The sequence below is a fragment of the Aspergillus puulaauensis genome, chromosome 1 (assembly GCF_016861865.1).
Source record: "Aspergillus puulaauensis MK2 DNA, chromosome 1, nearly complete sequence".
NCBI lineage: Eukaryota > Fungi > Ascomycota > Eurotiomycetes > Eurotiales > Aspergillaceae > Aspergillus > Aspergillus puulaauensis.
The window spans coordinates 5,493,944-5,512,865 of NC_054857.1; the positions used below are offsets into that span (position 1 = coordinate 5,493,944).

Below are 18,922 nucleotides of genomic sequence, written 5' to 3' on the forward strand. Positions count from 1 at the left end.
CGGTAACTCGTTATTCGTACGGAGGACAAAATACAAGAGCAGAAGCACGTATCATAATTGATTTCATTGATTACCCAATGTCCATCATGCAGTCATCCTGACATACCTTCGTCTCATCATTGCAAGGTCTCAAGGAATCAAAAACTTAGTACAAGAATCAAAGCTCACAAAAAACCGCCCAGAAACGCCGTTCCAGGATATAATCGCTCTTAAACTACGAGTGGGCTAATTCCCTAAAATATCTCCAAGTGCCCGCCGTCGTTTACGGCCCTCGTGCTTTCGGTTGGAACTGAAGCGTTCGTGGTCCGTGGCCAGCTTCCGTTTGAAGACATCGAGGTCGCCCAATAGACCCTCCATAGTTGCCTGCATCTCTTGGGCTTGAAGATGGGTTGCACCGGCCGGAACAGTGTCGTCTTCGTCCTCCCAGATCAAATCCGGCTCCGTCTCGATCTCTGAGGTAGGAGAACCAGGTCGGTTTTCCTTGTCGTCTACCGGCTCCTCCTCGTCCTCCTGTTCCAAAATATCAACGTCGCTGAGACGCTTCTCAATTGTCACTGCTGGGATTGGGTTCTTCAGGCTATCCAGTGCCAGCTTCAAGTGATTGCGTAATGCCTCGTTTTCGGTTTGCAACTGTCTGATCTTGCACTCGCCAACCATCTTGGTCTCCTCCATAAGTCGTTGAAGCTTCTCTACCTTCTGCTGGTACTCCTCAAGACGCTCGTTCTGAACTTCTGTTTCTCGACGGTTTTGAGCAGATTGGCTGACGCTGAGCTGCAAGGTACGGATTGTCTCCGCCATTTCTTCAATTTGTCGGTCACGCTCAGCGGCAGAGAGATGGTCCTGATTGACTTTTGCGCGAGTTCGAATATGCTTGGCCTGGTCCGCATAACGTAGGGTAGAAAGAGTTTCTTCGTAATCTGTGGGTGAAATACAGGCAATCATGGCCGTCTTAGAATTGCCCCCAAGGCTGTCTTTCAACAACCAAGTGAGAATGGAGTCACGGTAAGGTACTACTTCCTTGCCCTTTCGTTTACCCGGACGTGCTGCTTTGGGGTCGGCCAATGCTGCAATGACTCTTCCCAGGGTGGTAAGGGACTTGTTAATGTTGGATCCTTCGCGCAGGCGTTGGCCGGTGGCTTCAGTTGACTTCGCTCGTTCGGATCCCGCAAGATCAACAAGTCGAATGCGTGCCGTACGCTCTGTAGTCTCATCTGTAGAGAGATCGTGGTGGATCTGCTTCAAGGTAATTGTAAAAACTGCGTGGGATCGCGAGGATGTATCGTTCATTTTGGTGCTAGCAGTGGTACGCGAAACATCACCTTTGCGCATGTACTTCATGATCTCGGCATAGTTCCTAACTGGGACTTCGGTAAGGTCTTTCACGTATGGACCTTCAGAAGGCGATTCCCGAATTCGAAGATAATGAGGTGGGTCTGTCCGGGGTACCAGCAAGTCGCGTACATGTTCATTGTACACCTCAAAGTAGGAAACTCGAACGTTGAAGCTCACATCTGGCGACTCGGCGCTCTCGATACGCTGGAATAAATCCTCGCAGGTTCGAGGAATCAGACCCGGTTGCTCGGCGTTCCCCATCATGGTGTAACTTTTGCCAGAGCCCGTCTGTCCGTATGCGAAAATGCACGTGTGGTATCCCTCGAAATTATGGTCCAGAAAGTCCTCGCCGAGACAGTTGTAGATGTCCTCTTGGTGGGCATAATGATCGTCTGCTTCATTATGCGACCAGAACGAGTTATCGAAGATGAATTCTTTGTCGTCCAGCACCTTCCCGCGAGCCTGCGACTTCGGTTTGGTTTCTTCGAGCGTGTGGGATTGCGGCGCCCTTAGCTTGGTCGCCTGGGTGTGAGGGTCCATTGAAATAAGGCATTGTGCCTTACGCTCGATTTCTATAGATCAAACGATCTCGTTAGCTCTCCTATCTGGGATAACCAAGATAGATTCGAATAGTACCTCGTTGTAGGAACTTCCGCACTCGTACTACGACGTGCACGTTTCCTCCAGGTGCAGGGCTGGAGACGCCATCTGATCCTCTTTGCACTGCAACACCCTCCCTGGAGCGCAGGGATGGGCTTGACGCAGTCGATCGAAGAGCGGCAGAAGAAGCTGCACTTGAATGTATAGACGGGCTCGTGATTCCCGTGGCCGAAGAAAACCCAGACAATGAAGCCGAGGACTGCGAGCCGGAGGCGATGCCCGGGGCGATATGGTGGTAAAAGCGCGGATCCAACGCCATCTCTTCACTATTATCACTCAATAACTGTACAATTTGAGCGACGATATCTCGTTGACGACGGACAAGGTGATGGTACATACAGGTCGGTGTACCACTCGGGGCAAAACACAGCGAATAGGCAGGTGCGACGGTGGTGGCTGCCGCTCGAGGCGACGAGTGTTTATAAAACGCGGGTTCGCTTTTCAGTCGGAATTCTCAACGTTTGATTGTTTGGATTTAATGGAGTGCGACAGACTGACAAGGTGAAGCGACTCTGCAATGTGAAGTAAAAGAGCGAAACATGCAGCAACCGAAGTAAGGGAAGTGGGAGACAGTGAGGATAGGCTCTATCGCAGGACAAGCGACGGCGATCCGATTAATCGACTTCAATCACAGCACCGCAATGATCCTCACCCTCATCTCATGTCTTCTGACAGAAGGATAGGTAGTCGAGAACAACAACGGTGAGTTGAAGCGTTACAGCTGCTTCGTTTTGGTTTTGCCGGATTGAGAATCGCGTGGAGCCTGAGGCAGCCCTAGGCCTATCTCAGTGCGAGCGGTTGCCATAGCAATGCTCCCAGATCGTGCTATCGTCCCCAGTTCGATTCATAGATTCATCTCTTTAACATTCATGCATTGAATCATTATTTACTGGTTATTTACTTGATTTGGGTTTATTTGATAACTACATGTCAAAATGAGCGTGTTGACATGGTGAAGCGACGACATCCATCAACTCGCAGCGACAGCGTCCGGCAACTCAAAAGTACCCAGTCTGGGAGGGAACATCAGTCTGAGAGCGAGTCTCGGGGCTACCCACAGCTTAGTCGAAGTCGTCGAGCGATGCAGACACTTCGTCCGCTTCCGGGTGACCGTGCTGGCCTTTACTCAGCTTAGCACCGTCGATATAGGAGTAGGGGTCCGAGACGATGTTTCCATCCTTATCCATTCCGGTCTCGAGCATCTCCTCGATACTCCAGCCAGAGGTAGGGTCCTTTTGTGACTTCAAGGTGCTTGCGCCCGGTTGTGTTTTGGACGCGCCCTGTTTGGCCTGTTCGCCAGCGGGACTAAACGTGTTGGTTTGTTTTGAGGACATGATACTAACTGGGTTTCGAATCAGGCCATGCCAGAGGTGTGACAATTGCAATTACAGGGTGACGTACCTCGTTACGATATCTCAATTGGCTGTTTGGATGCTGTTTTGGATGTTCTGCTGGATTGTGCTCTCCTGTCTAGGAAGAGGCATTCACTGTCTTATATACGCAGCAGGTGGCGTTGATGATGTATGATGACGCGGAGACTCGAGCACGACGACAGTTATTCCTCCATGGAGAAGCTGTCAGCTGCCATCTATTCGATCCTCGTCCTGGGGGGTGCTGTGATTGCACAATGGAGGCCATGAGGTCATGGGCCTTGGTCCAGACAATGTAGCTGGGCCATGGTCTTCTCCGAGTCGTCGAGATATGGTTCAATGCTCTATTCGGTGCTGTTTTAGGTTCAACCCCCAGTGCGGGGAACCCATGTTTGGATTTCCAATGTTGGAAAGGCATTACATCTTCAAAACGTGGCAACGAATGGCCTGCCCGAGCGATATCGCCACCGCTTAATCACGCCTATCAAACGACAACAACCTTACAAACTGGGAACTGGATTTCATCTCTATCAATTATGATGCTAATGAGTGTAATAACAGCGGGGTTGAGTAAGTAGTACTGCGCATTTCTGGCTTGGAAATTCGCGTCAGATATATATTTGTGGTTCGCCTAGGACTGTAGCAAGCAGCTTTGCGCAGTCTTAATCCTAACAACAGTCAACTCTCAATCGATCAGCAAATTCCACGTAGTACCAATTAGAATCGAATAACTATTTCTCGAGCCAATGAAATTTAATCGCCAGGGCAAGCTGTTTTGCTGTTCCAACTTTCATACAATGTCAGCCAAGTATGAGCGGCTGCCCCAAGACATTCATCAAGCTACCACACCAGTTTCTCATTGCAGTCTAACCTTCCCCAACTACCTTTAATCATGACTACTGGGATATCTGGCTCTGCAGGGCTTCTGTGGTTTGTTTGCTTGGGGTTAGGATGAAGGGGGTTCCGGTGTCCATTAGGGCTAGGGTTGGGTTGTTGCGGAGGGGGCCTAGGTTTGCTGTTGAGGAAGATGATGATGGAATCCAACCCCAAGTGTTAGAGAGGTGGGATGGGAGTGAAGAGTGAAATAGCAAAATGGCGCTTCGAAGTATGTAAGAAGAAGGATGGCACCCTGGTGCAAATGAGTGGCTGATATTCCTCCAAGCGTGCGAAGTGCAGTTCATGCCAACATTGCATCCTCACATCTCAACCAAATATCCTGCTGTCTGACTTTATTTCTACAGTGACTTGGATTATTAAGATTATAGCCAGCAATAAAACCAACAAAGACTGTAATTGAGAGGCTCACTCAAGGAATCGATAATCTGCCGGCCAAGCTGTTCATCCTTCCGCTAGACCATTACAGCATTGCGGTGTAAAAATGTTAGAAATTTAGAACTCATTGCTGTAGCATGAGCTGCCAGTGGATTGAACTAGGAAATAGCACAGTTTTAGTTGAAATTGCGCCATCGCAGCGTGCTTGTTTGGCCAGGCACCGACATTTCCGCTCAGCCCTACGAGGCTGTCAGTTCCCGCCGATCGCATCGCCGTCGGTTCAATTTCCGACAGCGCAGAATTTGTCTCCCCAACCTTCACTTGCCCTCCTCTCTCAGCATTCACCGGCCACTACGCAGGATTCATGGTATAGGAAAAAGACATGGCATCTCCGGCCGACATCGAAGCCAACAATGGCGACCTCAAGACCGCCAACGGTAATGCCAATGGAAATGACCTCCTGTCCGCGAACCCAACAGGTGCCGACAGCGAGAAAAAGCCGGCGACCAGGACTTCGCTCTGGTCACAGTCCGTCTCGGCCAGATACGCAGACATCCTCTGTCTCGTTCTCTGCTTCATCACCGGTCTCTGCGACTCTGCCGCCTACAATGCCTGGTCTTGTTTCCTGGCCATGCAAACAGGTTCGTCCCGCCAACTCCCCACGTCCGACCTCGGCAACAAGCCCACCACAACCAATAAGGTACAACATACTAACAAAACCAGGAAACACAATCTTCCTCGGCCTAGGCGCCTCAAACCTCCCATCCGGCAAACCATGGGGTTGGCTCAAATCGCTCGTCTCCATTGTCACCTTCTTCATCGGCGCGCTGCTCTTCTCGCTCTACGGCCGCAACATCGGGCCCAAGAAGCGCGTTACCCTGTTCACCTCGTTCCTGTTCCAGGCCATCCTGGTCATCATCGCAGTCGCGCTGATAGAGGGGGACCTGATCCCGCACACGCAGGCCGAAGCAGCGTCCTTGACCGGCGGGAAGCTGTTTCTGGAACTTATCCCCATTGCGCTGCTGGCGTTCCAGTCTGCCGGGTCGATGACTGCGGCGCGTGGGCTGGGGTTCAATGAGATTCCGACGGTGGTGTTGACGAGTGTTTACTTTGATGTTGCGAGTGATCCGAAGATTGTCCAGGATGTTCGGGGCAATGTGAAGCGGAATCGGCGCGTGGGGAGTGTGGTTTCTTTGCTGATTGGGGCGATTGTGGGGGGTTGGTTGAGTAGGAGTCGTGGGGGGATGGAGAGTGCGTTGTGGCTTAGTGCGGGTTTGAAGGTGGTTATTTCTTTTGGGTGGTTGGTGTGGTTTTCCGAGTAAGTGTCTGTACGGAGTATATCTGGATGTTGGATGTGTTGGATGTGTTGGATGTAGGTGTGGGTTGATGTTGTATGCCGGGTTATAGATATAGAGGACCAGGCCCCGGTCTGGTGGAGGTGACCCATCACAATAGAACTAGAATACTAGAGTAGCTCTCTTCCCACGGGCTATATAATGCTATACAATCAATTAACAGAGTCCTCCTAATATTGCCATAACCGTCGATCTGATGCTCCACCCCGATCTCATGTCGCATGGAGTCATGAACCCTGCCTAGGCCCAATTTGTTTTCTATATCGCAGGATTTGATACTTTATATTAATCTATGGTAAATCCACTTCACTGCTTGGACTAATAAGCCCACTCCAAGGTATAGATACAACTACAAACACCTAGATATACCACCAAGCATAACTGCCCAATCATTAAGAAGTATATAGGTACATATCCAGAGTACCGCCAGTACCGCCAGTACCGCCAGTACCGTCCGCCCGACTACGACAAAACCAGAAATAATCCAGAATATACCTCAACCCCATATACGCCCAGGATCAACCAACCAACAAGACCCAGCTCGTATCTGCATCCTGCACAACACCCGACTAACTAATATCATTGCTTACCTCGCCCAACTCCAACCAAATTGGCAGTCAGGCCGAAAGAAGTTCAAGAAGAGCCTCATTCCCTCCCTCCCTCCCTCCCGTTCGAATATTCAAATTCAACCCCTCCTCTCAAATATCACCGGTAAGTGGTAAGTATGCCGGTATGCCTGTAATACAACCAACCACCAACCACCAACCAACCTATCCAATACTAGTAGTACTGATACCAATACCAATACAGAAAGCTGGGCAGACACGGAGAATCCCCATCCCCATCCCCTCCAACCAAGACAAAAAGTGATAGGCTGTGTCCATGCTGTACCCCTCCCGGACTATTTCGGGCAAGACCAACGGCGCACGTGGACACGAACGCGCATCCTCCCGGATCTCGCCCATTGGTTGATTATTGATTGGACTCTACCTATTGGATTGGATTGGAGAAATGGACTTGGAGCGGCGGAACTTCGCTGTTACTAGGTTCCTAGGGAAGTGGCTGGTAAGAATACAAGAATACAGGAATACCAGGTATGGGTATTTAATATTTATTATCCATGGTTTTGTTTTTTGGAGGCATTCAGTTGCTGCTTCTGGTGTTGTTATTGTTGTGAGAGTTGGTTGGTTGGTTGGTGGATGGAACATGCGTGTCGCGAAGAATGCTGCCCTGCAAGCCACACCTCGACAAGCGGGGCAAGCATACTGTATATCAACAATCACATCATCAACAGTCAACACCGCGAGAAATGCAGAAGACAAGAATAGCAGGCAGGAATGCAGTCAATACTTTCTGTATTGTAAACTGAATATCCAGTACGAAAGTGAAGACTTGGCGGGGCGCTTGTGGGCGCCGGGCAGTGACGGGGCTGCAGGCGAATGAGGGGTACTGCTAATAACGTTGCATGCAGATGTGATGTGATTGCTGAAGGTTACGGCTATTACGGTTTGAGTATGGTTTGATGAACTGTTCTTGTAATGACATCAACTGGTTTACTAGTAAAGAAGTATATTGAGAAGTAATTGAAAGTAAAGAAGTTTGATTGGGTAGTGGGTTAGCAAAGAAGGAATCAACCCAACCAACTAAACTGAAGAACTTGAACAGCTCGCAGAATGGTATCATAAAAGCAGAGATGCAAATGACTCCCATGAGCATGCACTCCAAAGCGAATCAAGTAATCAAGCAATCAAGCAGAATCCCGTCCCAATGCGAGAGAGGGAAATTAAAAGAAAAGATAAAAGGAAACTGCAACAAAGGAAAAACAAAGGAAAGACTCTTCAGTTCAATCAAGCAGATAACGTTGAACGTCAAATATCGCTTGTAATCGCAAAGATCAGGCAAAGATCAGAACGCAACGAGCAATCGCCAAACGCGCTCAAATGCAATCCGGGAAAAAACACTTCATCCAGTGTAGTAGTAATAATAATCGTTCGAAACTTCGAATCGAATCATGTGGCACATGGCGCATATCTTTTTTCTGTAGCTAAGCGGTTCGCTTTCGCAGTATGTCGTCGCAGTTTGCGTCAAATCGCATATTCCATACACGGATACTGTTCATCAGCTTCTCCGTATTCTCCAACTCACGGTCGCGACCAAAGATCGACTCGACAAATTCACAGCCTGCGTTGCGGCCCATCGACACCGACTTCCCACCTTCTCGCTTGGCCGCCTTCCACATGAACTGCTCGCACGTCCTCAGCAGCTTCTTGAAGCGCGACCACAGCCGCTTCCCGCTTTCCAAAAAGTCCTCCACGGTTTCTTGCGAATCGATGTCCTTGACCCGATCCACGCATTCCGCCGCCCTCTTTACTTTACCAGCAAGTTTAATTAGCAACAGCCAGAGTTCGCCTGCGACATCGGCCATTGGGGTTGAGGCGCCGTGGTGGAAAACAGTCCAGTCGTAGATCCACTTGCCGAGCGAGTTGGCGTCGAACACACTGCCGAGCAGGATGATCGGCGCTTCGGTCGGATCCCAGTTCTTTATTGAGTAGCCCGGCGGGATTCCTGCGCGCTCGGCATCCTCCTCGGTGGCCTTGGGTGGGGGTTTCGACGCTGTCGCGGGTTTCGGCTTGGATGGGTTCCGGGTAGAAGTTGACTGGCGGCGGGCGCGCGACCACTTGGCGGCATCAACGTCATCAAAAACAGGGACCTGGGTAGAGGAAAAGAAAGGATCAGTGGTTGTTGGCTTTGGCTTCCGTTGGGACGTTGACGGGCGCCGGCGGGACTTGTTTGGTTCCTCGCGGGAGGCGTATCGAGGCATATCATCGTATCCATCATCGACCACATCCACAAAGATAGATCGTTTCCGGGATGACTGCTGTCGCGGAGGGGGGACAGCACCGTAGTCATAGATGCCAGCAGGCGCACCGGACATGGTTTTGCGACGGTAGTAGGAGGGCGGAATGCCACCAAAAAAGGCACTTACATTTTCGTGTTTGGACGGGGTGCCAAATTCGGGCATTGCGCCGTAGAAACCATGGGTGTATACAGAGGGAGGCGCTGCATAACTTGCCTTGCGGCCATGGCGCTTCGTCGGACCTCGTGGCGAAACAAAGGGGTTGGTGAACTGGTTCGCATAGTAGGCGTAGTGAGGAGAGGTCGGGGGAGAGTTCATGTAGTCGAAGGAGGGCCACCCAGAGGGAGGTGGACTAGAGTAGTGGTACATTATCGCGAGTCGAGCATGAATATAAGAGCCGAGTCACGGGAGTGTGTGTGGTAGTCGAAAATGCAATATATCAAAGCAGACCGAAGAAATCGACAACTTTTGAGAGCCCAATTACCGATTAACCAAACAACAGAACAAGCTAAAAAATCAAAAAGCAGGCAAAAAAATCACAACCCAGTATATTGTACAGGATATCGTCCAGAAAAACCCGATCGACGCCGATCAAAAGGACAACGAAATCGAGATATCAACGACGGGGGCGTCACCGTGGCACGGCTTTGAGGGGAGAGGAGGATTGAAAGCTTGTGATGTGCGAAGGGTGCATTTGAACGATGTCGGACACCCGAGTGTTGAGATGAAATCGAGCAAACAGGCTGAGTCTCAGCAGAGAATGACGGCGAAGGACCGAGGATCTTCCAGGCGACTCCTGAAGACCAAATGGGACGAGTGACAAATCCTGGGGAAGCCGAGTGAACCCAGGAGAGCTGGCGATAGTGGCGAAAAGAGCGAGATTGGATGTGAACCCAAGATGGGCGATGGGTGCAGGTTGGATGGCAAAGGGAGAAGACAGACTAAGAGAGCCAGCGAGCGAGGGCGATCCGGTTTTGTATGAAAGTGAAAGTGCAGTCAGTGTCTTGGAGCCGGTGGGCCCCAGCGGTAAGCGGGCGGTGGGGCTGTATTAGCGCCGTAAATTTCAGCACTCCTGTTTTACCGTATTATTCCAGACAGTTGGTACTTTATCATTTATCATTTACTAATTCATGCAGTTTGCCAGTTCCTGGCTACATGGACTTCAGGAGGTTTATATACTGCTGCTTTCTTATCTACTCGTCTGAGTCACGTTGGGCACGTCTCGCCCTCGAGGCACGGGTCAAGATATAGCCTTCGCCTCGACTTGACTCAGGGCCACCCACTGCCCTCCAGTTACGCTGGTGCTTTCTCACCAGCTGGACACGCGGAAATCAGGAGCCTACCAGGTGGGAATGAGAGGGTATATGGATCGTGCAGTGAGTCATCGGCTGAGCCGTCATCGCCCCAGATGGCGGCTGAGCAGTGTATAAATAAAATTTCATCTTGAGTCAAGATTTCTTTGTGTCTGATCTGCCGTCAGACGGCTGCCTATTGGTATGGAGCTGTGGCTGTGGCGGGAGACAGCCGGGTTTTTTGATTGGCGAGCGACCTGCGCAAGCGAGAAAGGCCCAAGACTCAGGACGAACGAAGACCAAGAGTGGCCCCGGGGCCATATGGCGCACGGCTGGGCTGCATGTGCGTCAGGGACGACTGTCTGGATGTGAGGTCATGTCCCCAGAAGACCAGTCTGTCCCATGGAAGGCTACCGGATGCATCCGCTGCATTCCGTGGATCAAACGACCCAGCAAAATAAGCTTGACTCGCTAAATTGCGACTGCAGCGATGCAAAAGTAAAAACGCAAAACTCCTGTTGGGCAACCATCTGTGCGATGGGCTTTACCGCCGACTTGCTGGGCACCCACCACACCATCACACCGGGCAACAGTCACCGCAAGTTGCAAATACGACAATACTGTAGTACCTTGATTCATGATTCAGTTGAACGTCCTGTTGAATCAAGGATTCAGGAGGCAATATAATCGACTGCTGCCTACCAGTGAGGCCCGCCATAAACACGGCTCTGAGGCAAAGTGTAACCCCTGGCACAGAAAAGCAAGCATGCGTTTGGCCCTCGGGTTGAGAAGAGGCTTCTGGTGGTGCACACGGCGTTCTGATGCGATGATCACCGCGCCAATGAGATTGGGAAGGACGATGGAAAAAAGCTAGAGGGCTGCTAGAACTTCGGATCGCAGGGAAATGGGCCCGACTGAATAACTCCGACCCAACGGTTCACCAGCTGCGAATCGCAAAGCCCCAATAAGGGAATCAATATAGTTAACTATATTAGCAAGCAGCCAAGCAGACAAGCACAGACTCGCTCGAAACTGAGTGCGACTGAGACGAACTAACCAGACCATGGCCCACCAGCAGAGTTTTCACGCCCCTTGCTCTGCTTATTCTCAATTTCCTGCGCAATCATGGGCGGCCATTTAATATTGTTGATATTTATATTCCGTCTCATTTATTAATTGTACCGTACTGTATTGTCACTTACCGGAGCGCCATTTCTCATTGGCAAGGAGGAAGGGAGTCCTCAGTCTTCACCCACATACCTCTACCGCGTCTTTCTTATCCTCCTTTGCTGCCATTGCTGGCTCCAGCTCCAGCTCTGGACTGGATATGTCTGGTCGTGTGATTCGTGCATTCCCATCCCCTTTCCTCGCCTATCTGAGCATCCCAGCCCCAAAGATTCACCCTTGACTCGTCGTCTCAGCCTGTGAGAATAATTTCCCCTGGATTGGAAGGATTCACTTCCACCAGCCTCATGCCGATCGCGCGGCCAAACGAAATGAGCTTCTGAAGCAAGGAAAATCCCTGGTTTCACCTGCTGGAAGGATTTGTGCGCATCCAGCCCTTGCCCTGAGCCCTATCTTGTTTCCAAACACCGAGTCTCCTATTTGCTACTTGTTAGTGCATGCATGGGACTTTTGCTGGCACGTTGTCCATGCTTGCTCCATCTACCGGGTTTGCGCGCTGCCACTGAGTGGCCAGGACAGAGTCTGACACACGAACATGTTCTCTCCGTAAATTAAAGAGAAACTGATGTAATTCGAGTTTTGGGTATCCAAATATTCGGCCCTCGAATGGAATGAATGAATGATGATGAATGATGAATGCAAGGCTCGGAAGGCTTACACCACCACTACGGGGTATATTCATGTCGTCTTACACTCACTCCCTCCTTCAGCCCTGCAGTTACATGCCGTCGGCCATCCCACAAACATCCAACCAACAAACCAAGCACACTGCCACTAGCCGGCGAACAACTCACATCAAAACTTCGAGCTGAACGACTCGGTCGGTCGCGTCATCCAGCGCTAACCTACTCCTAGTACTCACGTAACGACGGTGTAGTCGAGTTGTATCTCTGCACACGAGCACAAGCACAAGCACACCACACCACACTAACCACTAGCAACTGTATCTCCCGAGAAAATCGGCCCTTATGCGCCTGCTCTGCTGGCTGCACCTGCAAGGCTGACCCTATCCTCAGACTAAGACTAAGGTAAGAGTAGGTAAGTTCCCACTAGCCTGCCCCGACATGTGCAGTGCTGTCCAACGGAGTGGAGTCGGCGATATCCCCGCAAATGAGCGCTTGACACGCCGAGTAACGGCTGCGGTGGTGGGTTGAACTTCAACTGGTATCGAGTTTGGAGGGGTTTTTTTCTTTGTTATATGAATGGACCGGTCAGGAGACCGCTCTTCTGCTGTTCTTCCTTCCTGTTGGCATTACTCGATAGCATGATTTTTGTGAGAAGATGGGGTGATGCCGATACTGATGGCATCTTTGGGTATCTACTATCTAGTATCGACTAAGCAGCTTAGCCTCGCTCTCATTCTCGATAAGACCCCGCTCCAGTCGACACCGTATTCTGCTATTCTAGCATTCTATAGATTAATTAATCCTTCAGCCCAACTCGTATCCATCGTCTCTTCTTCGTATGACTCGCGACTCCACGAGCATGATGATTGATGACAATGACAGCTGATCGTATTCGTGTGCAGAATTGTTGGAGACCTTTTCCGCTCCATACACTACCACTAGTTACGTCGGGACTCGAGACTAGGGCTTTAGTAGCGTCAGTGCCCTAGCAACGAGTGGAGGTGTGGACTGTGAACTGTGGAGGGGGACAGACAGGAGGGGTGGAGGGGTAGTTGTAGTATGCGTTGTTCATTATTCAACCTCGAACAAAAAAAGAAAAACAAAGTTTTCTTTTTGAAAGGAAAAGAGCAAATCTTCGATTTTGCAATTGTAACGAAGTACAACTGCAGTATCGCAGATTTACCAGATTTATTATCTATGACTAAGTGCACCACCACTAAAGAGTAAAGTATAGTATCTTGCATATCACATCTTGCATAAAGTATAAAGCATAAAACAGACATAGACTAGATAGGCTTACCTTATCGTACTTTAGTGCTCCCGGCGTCCTTACCGGGTACCCAGATCAAGAGATACTTTATGCACCATGTAAGGGTTCTCCCTCCCTACAGCTCGGGCCCTGTAGGTAGGACCAACCGAAAACTTTAACTTCTAACGTCTTCACTCTTCATCTCCCGCATGCAGTGCAGTGCAGCTTTTTTCATCCCTGGAGCTAGCGGTAAGGCATGCACGTATCAAGATAGCCTGATAAAGAACCGGGTTCTGGAGTTACACTGTATACTGTTTACCGCTCCTTTCCGATATCGAGCAGCCGCAGTGCAGTACAGTACAGCGCAGTGCAGTGCATAATAATGCGTACGGTCCAAGCATAATCGCTTCCTAGGTTTGGAGTCGAGCCTGGACTCTTGGTAACTCGATTACCTCGAAGTCTAAATAAGCTCCAACGGTAAGACATACATAAAAAAAAATGGATACAGACACACAAACAAACAAGCCAACAGGCAGAACCATAATCTGCTCGTTCATCCCTAGCATAAGATTGCTTGGTGGCTGTTGCAAGTGCAAGTGCCTTGGAATAGATTTCCTTGCCGGGCCGGTTTCAAGGTTGGGTTTTCTTGGTGAATCGACACCGCTAGATTTATTACTGGCTTTGGGGTTTCGGTGAGGATATGGGAGGGCCGATGGCGATTGTTCAACGGGCATGAACGAGGATCTGACTTGGCTAGGGCGGTGCACGAGGTGGTTAAGCTGTAGTTGAAGTGTTGAGGTTTTGTGGGTCTGGGGTTAGTGCACGAGTTACTTGACGATTCCCTTCTGGATGGTACTGGATCAAGCTCTTATTTGGACTCATAGCCCCAGAATCTGGGCCAATCTACGAATAACCATTGTGAAGTGGTAAAGGGTTTTCATTATAGTGAGATATATCCAAGCCTGAACGGCAATCTCTAATTTTAGTTCTTTTGGTTTTAATTTCGTTATGCATAAACTTCAATAACGGTCACACCACCATATATTCTCCTTCGGCTCGCTTAGCCTGCATCAAATGGTGCCATCGGAACCCTGGTCCCTTTGAGGGCGGGTTTGAAGCTGGACACTGCGGGTATACGGGCGATGCGAGGTAAGCGCCGTTTTCCGCAGTAGAAGTGTCCGCCCAAATCTTCTGTAACAGTTCTAGGCATGAAAGATTGTTGCAGAACCCTGAGTCCTTGGAGATATCCTGGCAGCGTTCTTGGATGATTCTGCGGTGTTCTTCGAAGACACACTCTGAGCCGGTGATGAACAGAGGCCACAGCAGGTAGACGTCGGATTTGACCGCTACGATATGAGATATCGAACGCTGCACAATCTGCTGGATACGCGGGTGCGACGACGGCAGATCCGGGTATGCGAGGCGCTCGCTGTAGAGGAGGGCAGAGTGCCGGAATGTTTCGGATATGTGGAAAACGTCCTCGACGTTTTGAGGAGCAACGCCCAACTGGCAGAGCGGTGAGGAGGGTGGTGAGATGTACGCGTGCATCGATGGGGGAATAGAACCGGTTGCAGACCCATTGTCGGCTCTGTCTTGTGGAAACCGCCACGCCTCTAGCTGCTGTTTGATGGAATACCACTCCGCCCAGAAAGTTGGAGACAAAGGCTGCGTGGTCTGGTCGCCGGGTCGCGGCGGGGTTGGCAAAGGGAAAACAAAAGGATCAATCTGTGTCGGGGCCCTCGAGACGAGTGCATCGGGAGTGTAGTACGCCATCGACGGTGGCGGTATTGAGGTAGGTATAAAGACGCGCGGTGAAGGTTGTGCGCTATTTTCCTGGCTCTGGCTGAGGAGATTCAGCCGGCCTAGGTGTGAAATGATTTTGAATAGATCAGCATCACACCCAGCAAGGTTCTCGAGGCCCCATTCATCGCCAGCGGTGGCAGTGAGGTCAATATACTTGTTATGCAGTTGAATCTCACGGTCGTTGGTGGTCGCTGTCATGGTGTCGTACCATGAAAACATACGGATGAACCATCTCAGTTCGTCCGACGGATACGGGGAGGAGCGCAACCGGATCGCGAGCAGCTTGGTCACCCCAGCAAACTGGGTTTTGAACTGACCAACTCCAGTGTCACAACCATGAAACAAGCATAATATTAACAAGGTAGCGAGGACCGAGTCCGAGAGCCTCCTGTGCGGGTCAGCCAGCTCCCTGTTCAGTTCCTTGACCGCCATAGCACGGTGGTATTGTTCTTCCAAAGCAAACCCGTCCGGGACGGAAGGGTCGGAGCCTTCCTGCATCGATGCATCCGTTAGCGCTCGATGTGCTAGACAAGACATCCGCGCAGGCTCCGTCCGCCCTGTTGAGAAGGTCCCCCGTTCACGTCTCTGTCGCAAGTTGCTGGTAGACAAGGTGGCGATCGCCTCTTGAAGAGATGTACTATCCTGTGCCATGCGCAAAACAGAAGTACGGAAGGGATTTGTTGGGCTATCAAAAGCCACAATCACCGGAGCAATGACTTCTGCATAGTAGCTAATTAGGTATCGAAGGCGTGGGGTTCGCCCAACGGACCTTGCGAGAAGCAATTGAGAGAACGATGGCGAGTGGTTTGCCGCGGGATAGTAGCAGGAGCTACGTCGTCTTAACTCGTCCGTTTCCTTGTCTTCGTTGGATGAACATGACCACGCTACTGTTGGTGGCGAGGGAAACGACGGGGAAAATGATCCCGTCCAGCTCCCAGGTGCAGAGACCGATTCTACATCCGTTGATGAATCCGTCAATGTCTGTGTTGGCCGATAAGACGGATAATTCGCTGGGCTTTGTTGTCTCCAGAACACCGCTTGAAATTGCGGGGACAGTGCTTTTGTCGGGGGAGCAGACTCAGGCGCAACATTAGAGATCGGAGAAGACTGGGCACAGGACTGGAAGTCTTGGACGGTGGTCGTATTCGGCGGTGGTGGCTCTTGATATTCTGGTCCACGACGAGGCTTCGCCTTCCCAGCAGCCGCCGGCTGTGCGCCACTCACTGGCAGAGACAATCCTCGAAATTTCCCCCGGCTTGCAACTCCAACCCCCCATGTCAACGTGGTCTTGTATCCCAAGCACTCGACTCCATATTCCAGACACTGGGAGCAGTACGGGCGGCGGCGGTCACACGACGAGCCACCGCGGGCGCAGGTGAAGCAATCGTCGGCCGCACCACTCACAACAGTTCTCTTTCGCCTTTTACGGGCAGGTGCCGATGGGGGCGGAGGTTTCTGTACTTTGGCTGGGGCAGCCTGCGACATTCTTTGCCGCTGAGAAGCCAAGTCTGACCGGCAGTCCGTGCTGCGCTAATTGCCGAGTATTATCGGGGGTAGAAGACGATGCGGAGGCGATCCGCGCTGTGGGGGTCCATGGGTTGAGAATGAGAAAAGACAAACCCGCGAAGAACTGGACAGGGCGAAGAAGAAGTTCTTAGAGGCAAGAAGAGGGGCCGAAGGAAGAGGGGAAGGGAGAAGGGAAGGATTGGAAGAATAGCGCCGCGGTGCCAGATATAATAAAGTTCATAATTCTCCGGCAAGGAACTTTTTTCGGTATCGCTCAGGAAGATTGTTAAGCGCATCCAGAAATCCGCAATACGGCGCCTTTGGCTGGAAGAATGGCGATAAGGGAACTTGTTTGGCGGTTGGTTCCGCCACCACAGACCAGCCCGGTTAGTATGTTGGGACCGCCGAGGCAAGTTAGCCAGCCCGGGCGATCGGAAACTCGGAGCTCAGCACAACTCAAAGTCTGCGTGCCGACCGGTCATCTGTCTTTGAATTAGGGAATAGGGATGGATCACCAGCGGCAACGATCTGTCGGGTCTTGAGGCATTTCATTCAATTGTCGACTGTCGAGGGGTCGACGTTGTGACAGGCTTCGTGCACGATGCACAACGTGGTTGATTATTCAGCGCATACAGCCATGATCTGCATTGTGCCTTCCATTCTTGGCCCTGCATCAAGTTTCAGGGGTTTTGCCACCGCCTGCCGTATTGGGGTTCCTGTTACAAAGTGAAGGGAAATTGCGTGCACCTTGACTTCTTCGTGGAACTCTGGCTGCTGCAGATTGAGATTTTGATTTCGAAGAAACGTGTCCGGGCTCGTGATTCAAAGCTGCCAATTTAATTTTGAATCTCGGCTGCTACGTCGAAGCGTGATTGCCGCTGTAATAATCACACCCGGTTACCATGCGACACCTTCCATCGCGAACATCATAGTCATGCCCGTTATCCGCCGCAGTCGGCTGAGGACGGTCCTGTCCACGGTCGCTGCGTTGTTCCTTGTTGCCACTGTCTTCAAGATCAATTGGACCCCAGCGCCTGCCTCGGTGGTGGTTCCTAACACCGCCTTCGAAGTGCCTCTACCCGAACGCCAAAATGTGTTTTGGAAGGCCTTCAAGCCGATAATAGAAGCGCACTCACCGAATAGTCCGTCTCCCCAGCACGAGCAGGACGTTGAAGCTGTTCACTTCAATGTGACCACCGCCGAAATCCGACCTGACTTGACGTTCATGCTCGACCACAACGTGGTAGCGATGCAGGAAGCACATGCACATTTCTTGGATGATATCGCAGATATGAAGAAGGTTCGTCCAGTCCATGCTCCTGGTACCCGCGGTATAGTCTCCACTGCCGGTGGTCAGTACCTTCCTGTCTTCCTTGCGACCCTGCGGATGCTACGACGTACCGGATCGGAACTCCCGGTGGAGGTTTATATGAAAGATGCCAGCGAGCATGAGAAGAGTATCTGCGATGAGGTCCTCCCGAAGCTGAATGCTCGGTGCCTTATACTTGCCGAAGTGATGAAGAAGGACTTCATAGAGCACTACCAGCTCAAGGTTTTCGCGGTGCTTTTGTCCTCTTTCGAGGAGGTGATTTGGATGGACGCGGACTGCTTTCCCCTCCAGAAGCCTGAGCTGCTTCTTGATTCGGAGACGTTCAAATCGACGGGCTTGATTACCTGGCCTGATTTTTGGCAAACAACAGTATCCCCTCTCTACTTCCGAATCTCGAAACAGGAGGAACCCCCGATGAACGCACGGCAGGCAACCGAGGCCGGTGCTTTCGTTATTTCCAAAAAGTCTCATTTGCGGACACTGTTGCTGTCTGCCTATTATAACTACTACGGCCCATCCCACTATTTCCGGCTGTTATCGCAAGGTGCACCGGGTGAGGGAGACAAGGAAACCTTCCTCCAAGCTGCCTCCGCTCTTGGCGAACCCTTTTATGCTGTCAGCGAGAGGGTCCAGGCGATTGGCCATCCCGCACCGGGTGGGATGTCTGGGTCCGCCATGGCCCAGTCCGATCCAATCCAAGACCACGACTTGGTTAGCAAGGGACTACTACGGGTCGTTGACCCTAGCGTGGCCGAGGCACCAAGGATATTTTTCATCCACGCCAATTATCCCAAATTCAACCCCGGGGGGAATGTCTGGGGAACGGAGTTTGAGACCGCCCCGACAGTTCGCCCTGACGGGACACTGGGCCGGGCATGGATTTTCCCAGAAGATGCCGTTCAGCGATTTGGATATGATGCCGAGAAGGCATACTGGGAGGAGCTCAAATTCATCAGCTGCGACCCTGGAATTGAATTCCAGACATGGGTGTCCAAGGTTGAGACTTGCCGCAAGGTCGAGCAGTACTGGGGAGAAGTCTTTGCAGAACCGCATGAGGACGACTTTCAATGGAGTGCGTGATTGAG

At 51.1% G+C, this 18,922-nt stretch overlaps 6 protein-coding genes across 6 annotated transcripts; 2 read left to right on the forward strand and 4 right to left on the reverse strand.

The window, feature by feature from the left end:
- Positions 1 to 225: 225 nt before the first annotated feature.
- KLP7 (kinesin-3 family protein uncB) lies at positions 226 to 2,329 on the reverse strand (the record flags this gene model as incomplete). The annotated part of the gene is made up of 2 exons (XM_041698339.1): positions 226 to 1,904; positions 1,969 to 2,329. The coding sequence occupies 2 exons, from the start codon at positions 2,327 to 2,329 to the stop codon at positions 226 to 228; spliced, it is 2,040 nt and encodes a 679-aa protein (XP_041551534.1).
- Positions 2,330 to 3,053: 724 nt separating this feature from the next.
- On the reverse strand, positions 3,054 to 3,326 carry APUU_12169A (uncharacterized protein; the record flags this gene model as incomplete). The annotated part of the gene is made up of 1 exon (XM_041698340.1): positions 3,054 to 3,326. One exon carries the CDS (start codon positions 3,324 to 3,326, stop codon positions 3,054 to 3,056), a length of 273 nt encoding a protein of 90 aa, XP_041551535.1.
- Positions 3,327 to 5,016: 1,690 nt separating this feature from the next.
- APUU_12170S (YoaK family protein) lies at positions 5,017 to 5,956 on the forward strand (the record flags this gene model as incomplete). Its single annotated transcript, XM_041698342.1, has 2 exons — positions 5,017 to 5,275; positions 5,358 to 5,956. 2 exons carry the CDS (start codon positions 5,017 to 5,019, stop codon positions 5,954 to 5,956), a joined length of 858 nt encoding a protein of 285 aa, XP_041551536.1.
- A 2,077-nt stretch (positions 5,957 to 8,033) lies between these two features.
- Positions 8,034 to 9,215, reverse strand: APUU_12171A (uncharacterized protein; the record flags this gene model as incomplete). Its single annotated transcript, XM_041698343.1, has 2 exons — positions 8,034 to 8,699; positions 8,976 to 9,215. The coding sequence occupies 2 exons, from the start codon at positions 9,213 to 9,215 to the stop codon at positions 8,034 to 8,036; spliced, it is 906 nt and encodes a 301-aa protein (XP_041551537.1).
- A 5,012-nt stretch (positions 9,216 to 14,227) lies between these two features.
- On the reverse strand, positions 14,228 to 16,486 carry APUU_12172A (Zn(II)2Cys6 transcription factor; the record flags this gene model as incomplete). The annotated part of the gene is made up of 1 exon (XM_041698344.1): positions 14,228 to 16,486. The coding sequence occupies one exon, from the start codon at positions 16,484 to 16,486 to the stop codon at positions 14,228 to 14,230; it is 2,259 nt and encodes a 752-aa protein (XP_041551538.1).
- A 955-nt stretch (positions 16,487 to 17,441) lies between these two features.
- On the forward strand, positions 17,442 to 18,917 carry APUU_12173S (alpha-mannosyltransferase; the record flags this gene model as incomplete). Its single annotated transcript, XM_041698345.1, has 1 exon — positions 17,442 to 18,917. The coding sequence occupies one exon, from the start codon at positions 17,442 to 17,444 to the stop codon at positions 18,915 to 18,917; it is 1,476 nt and encodes a 491-aa protein (XP_041551539.1).
- Between the last annotated feature and the right edge of the window lie 5 nt (positions 18,918 to 18,922).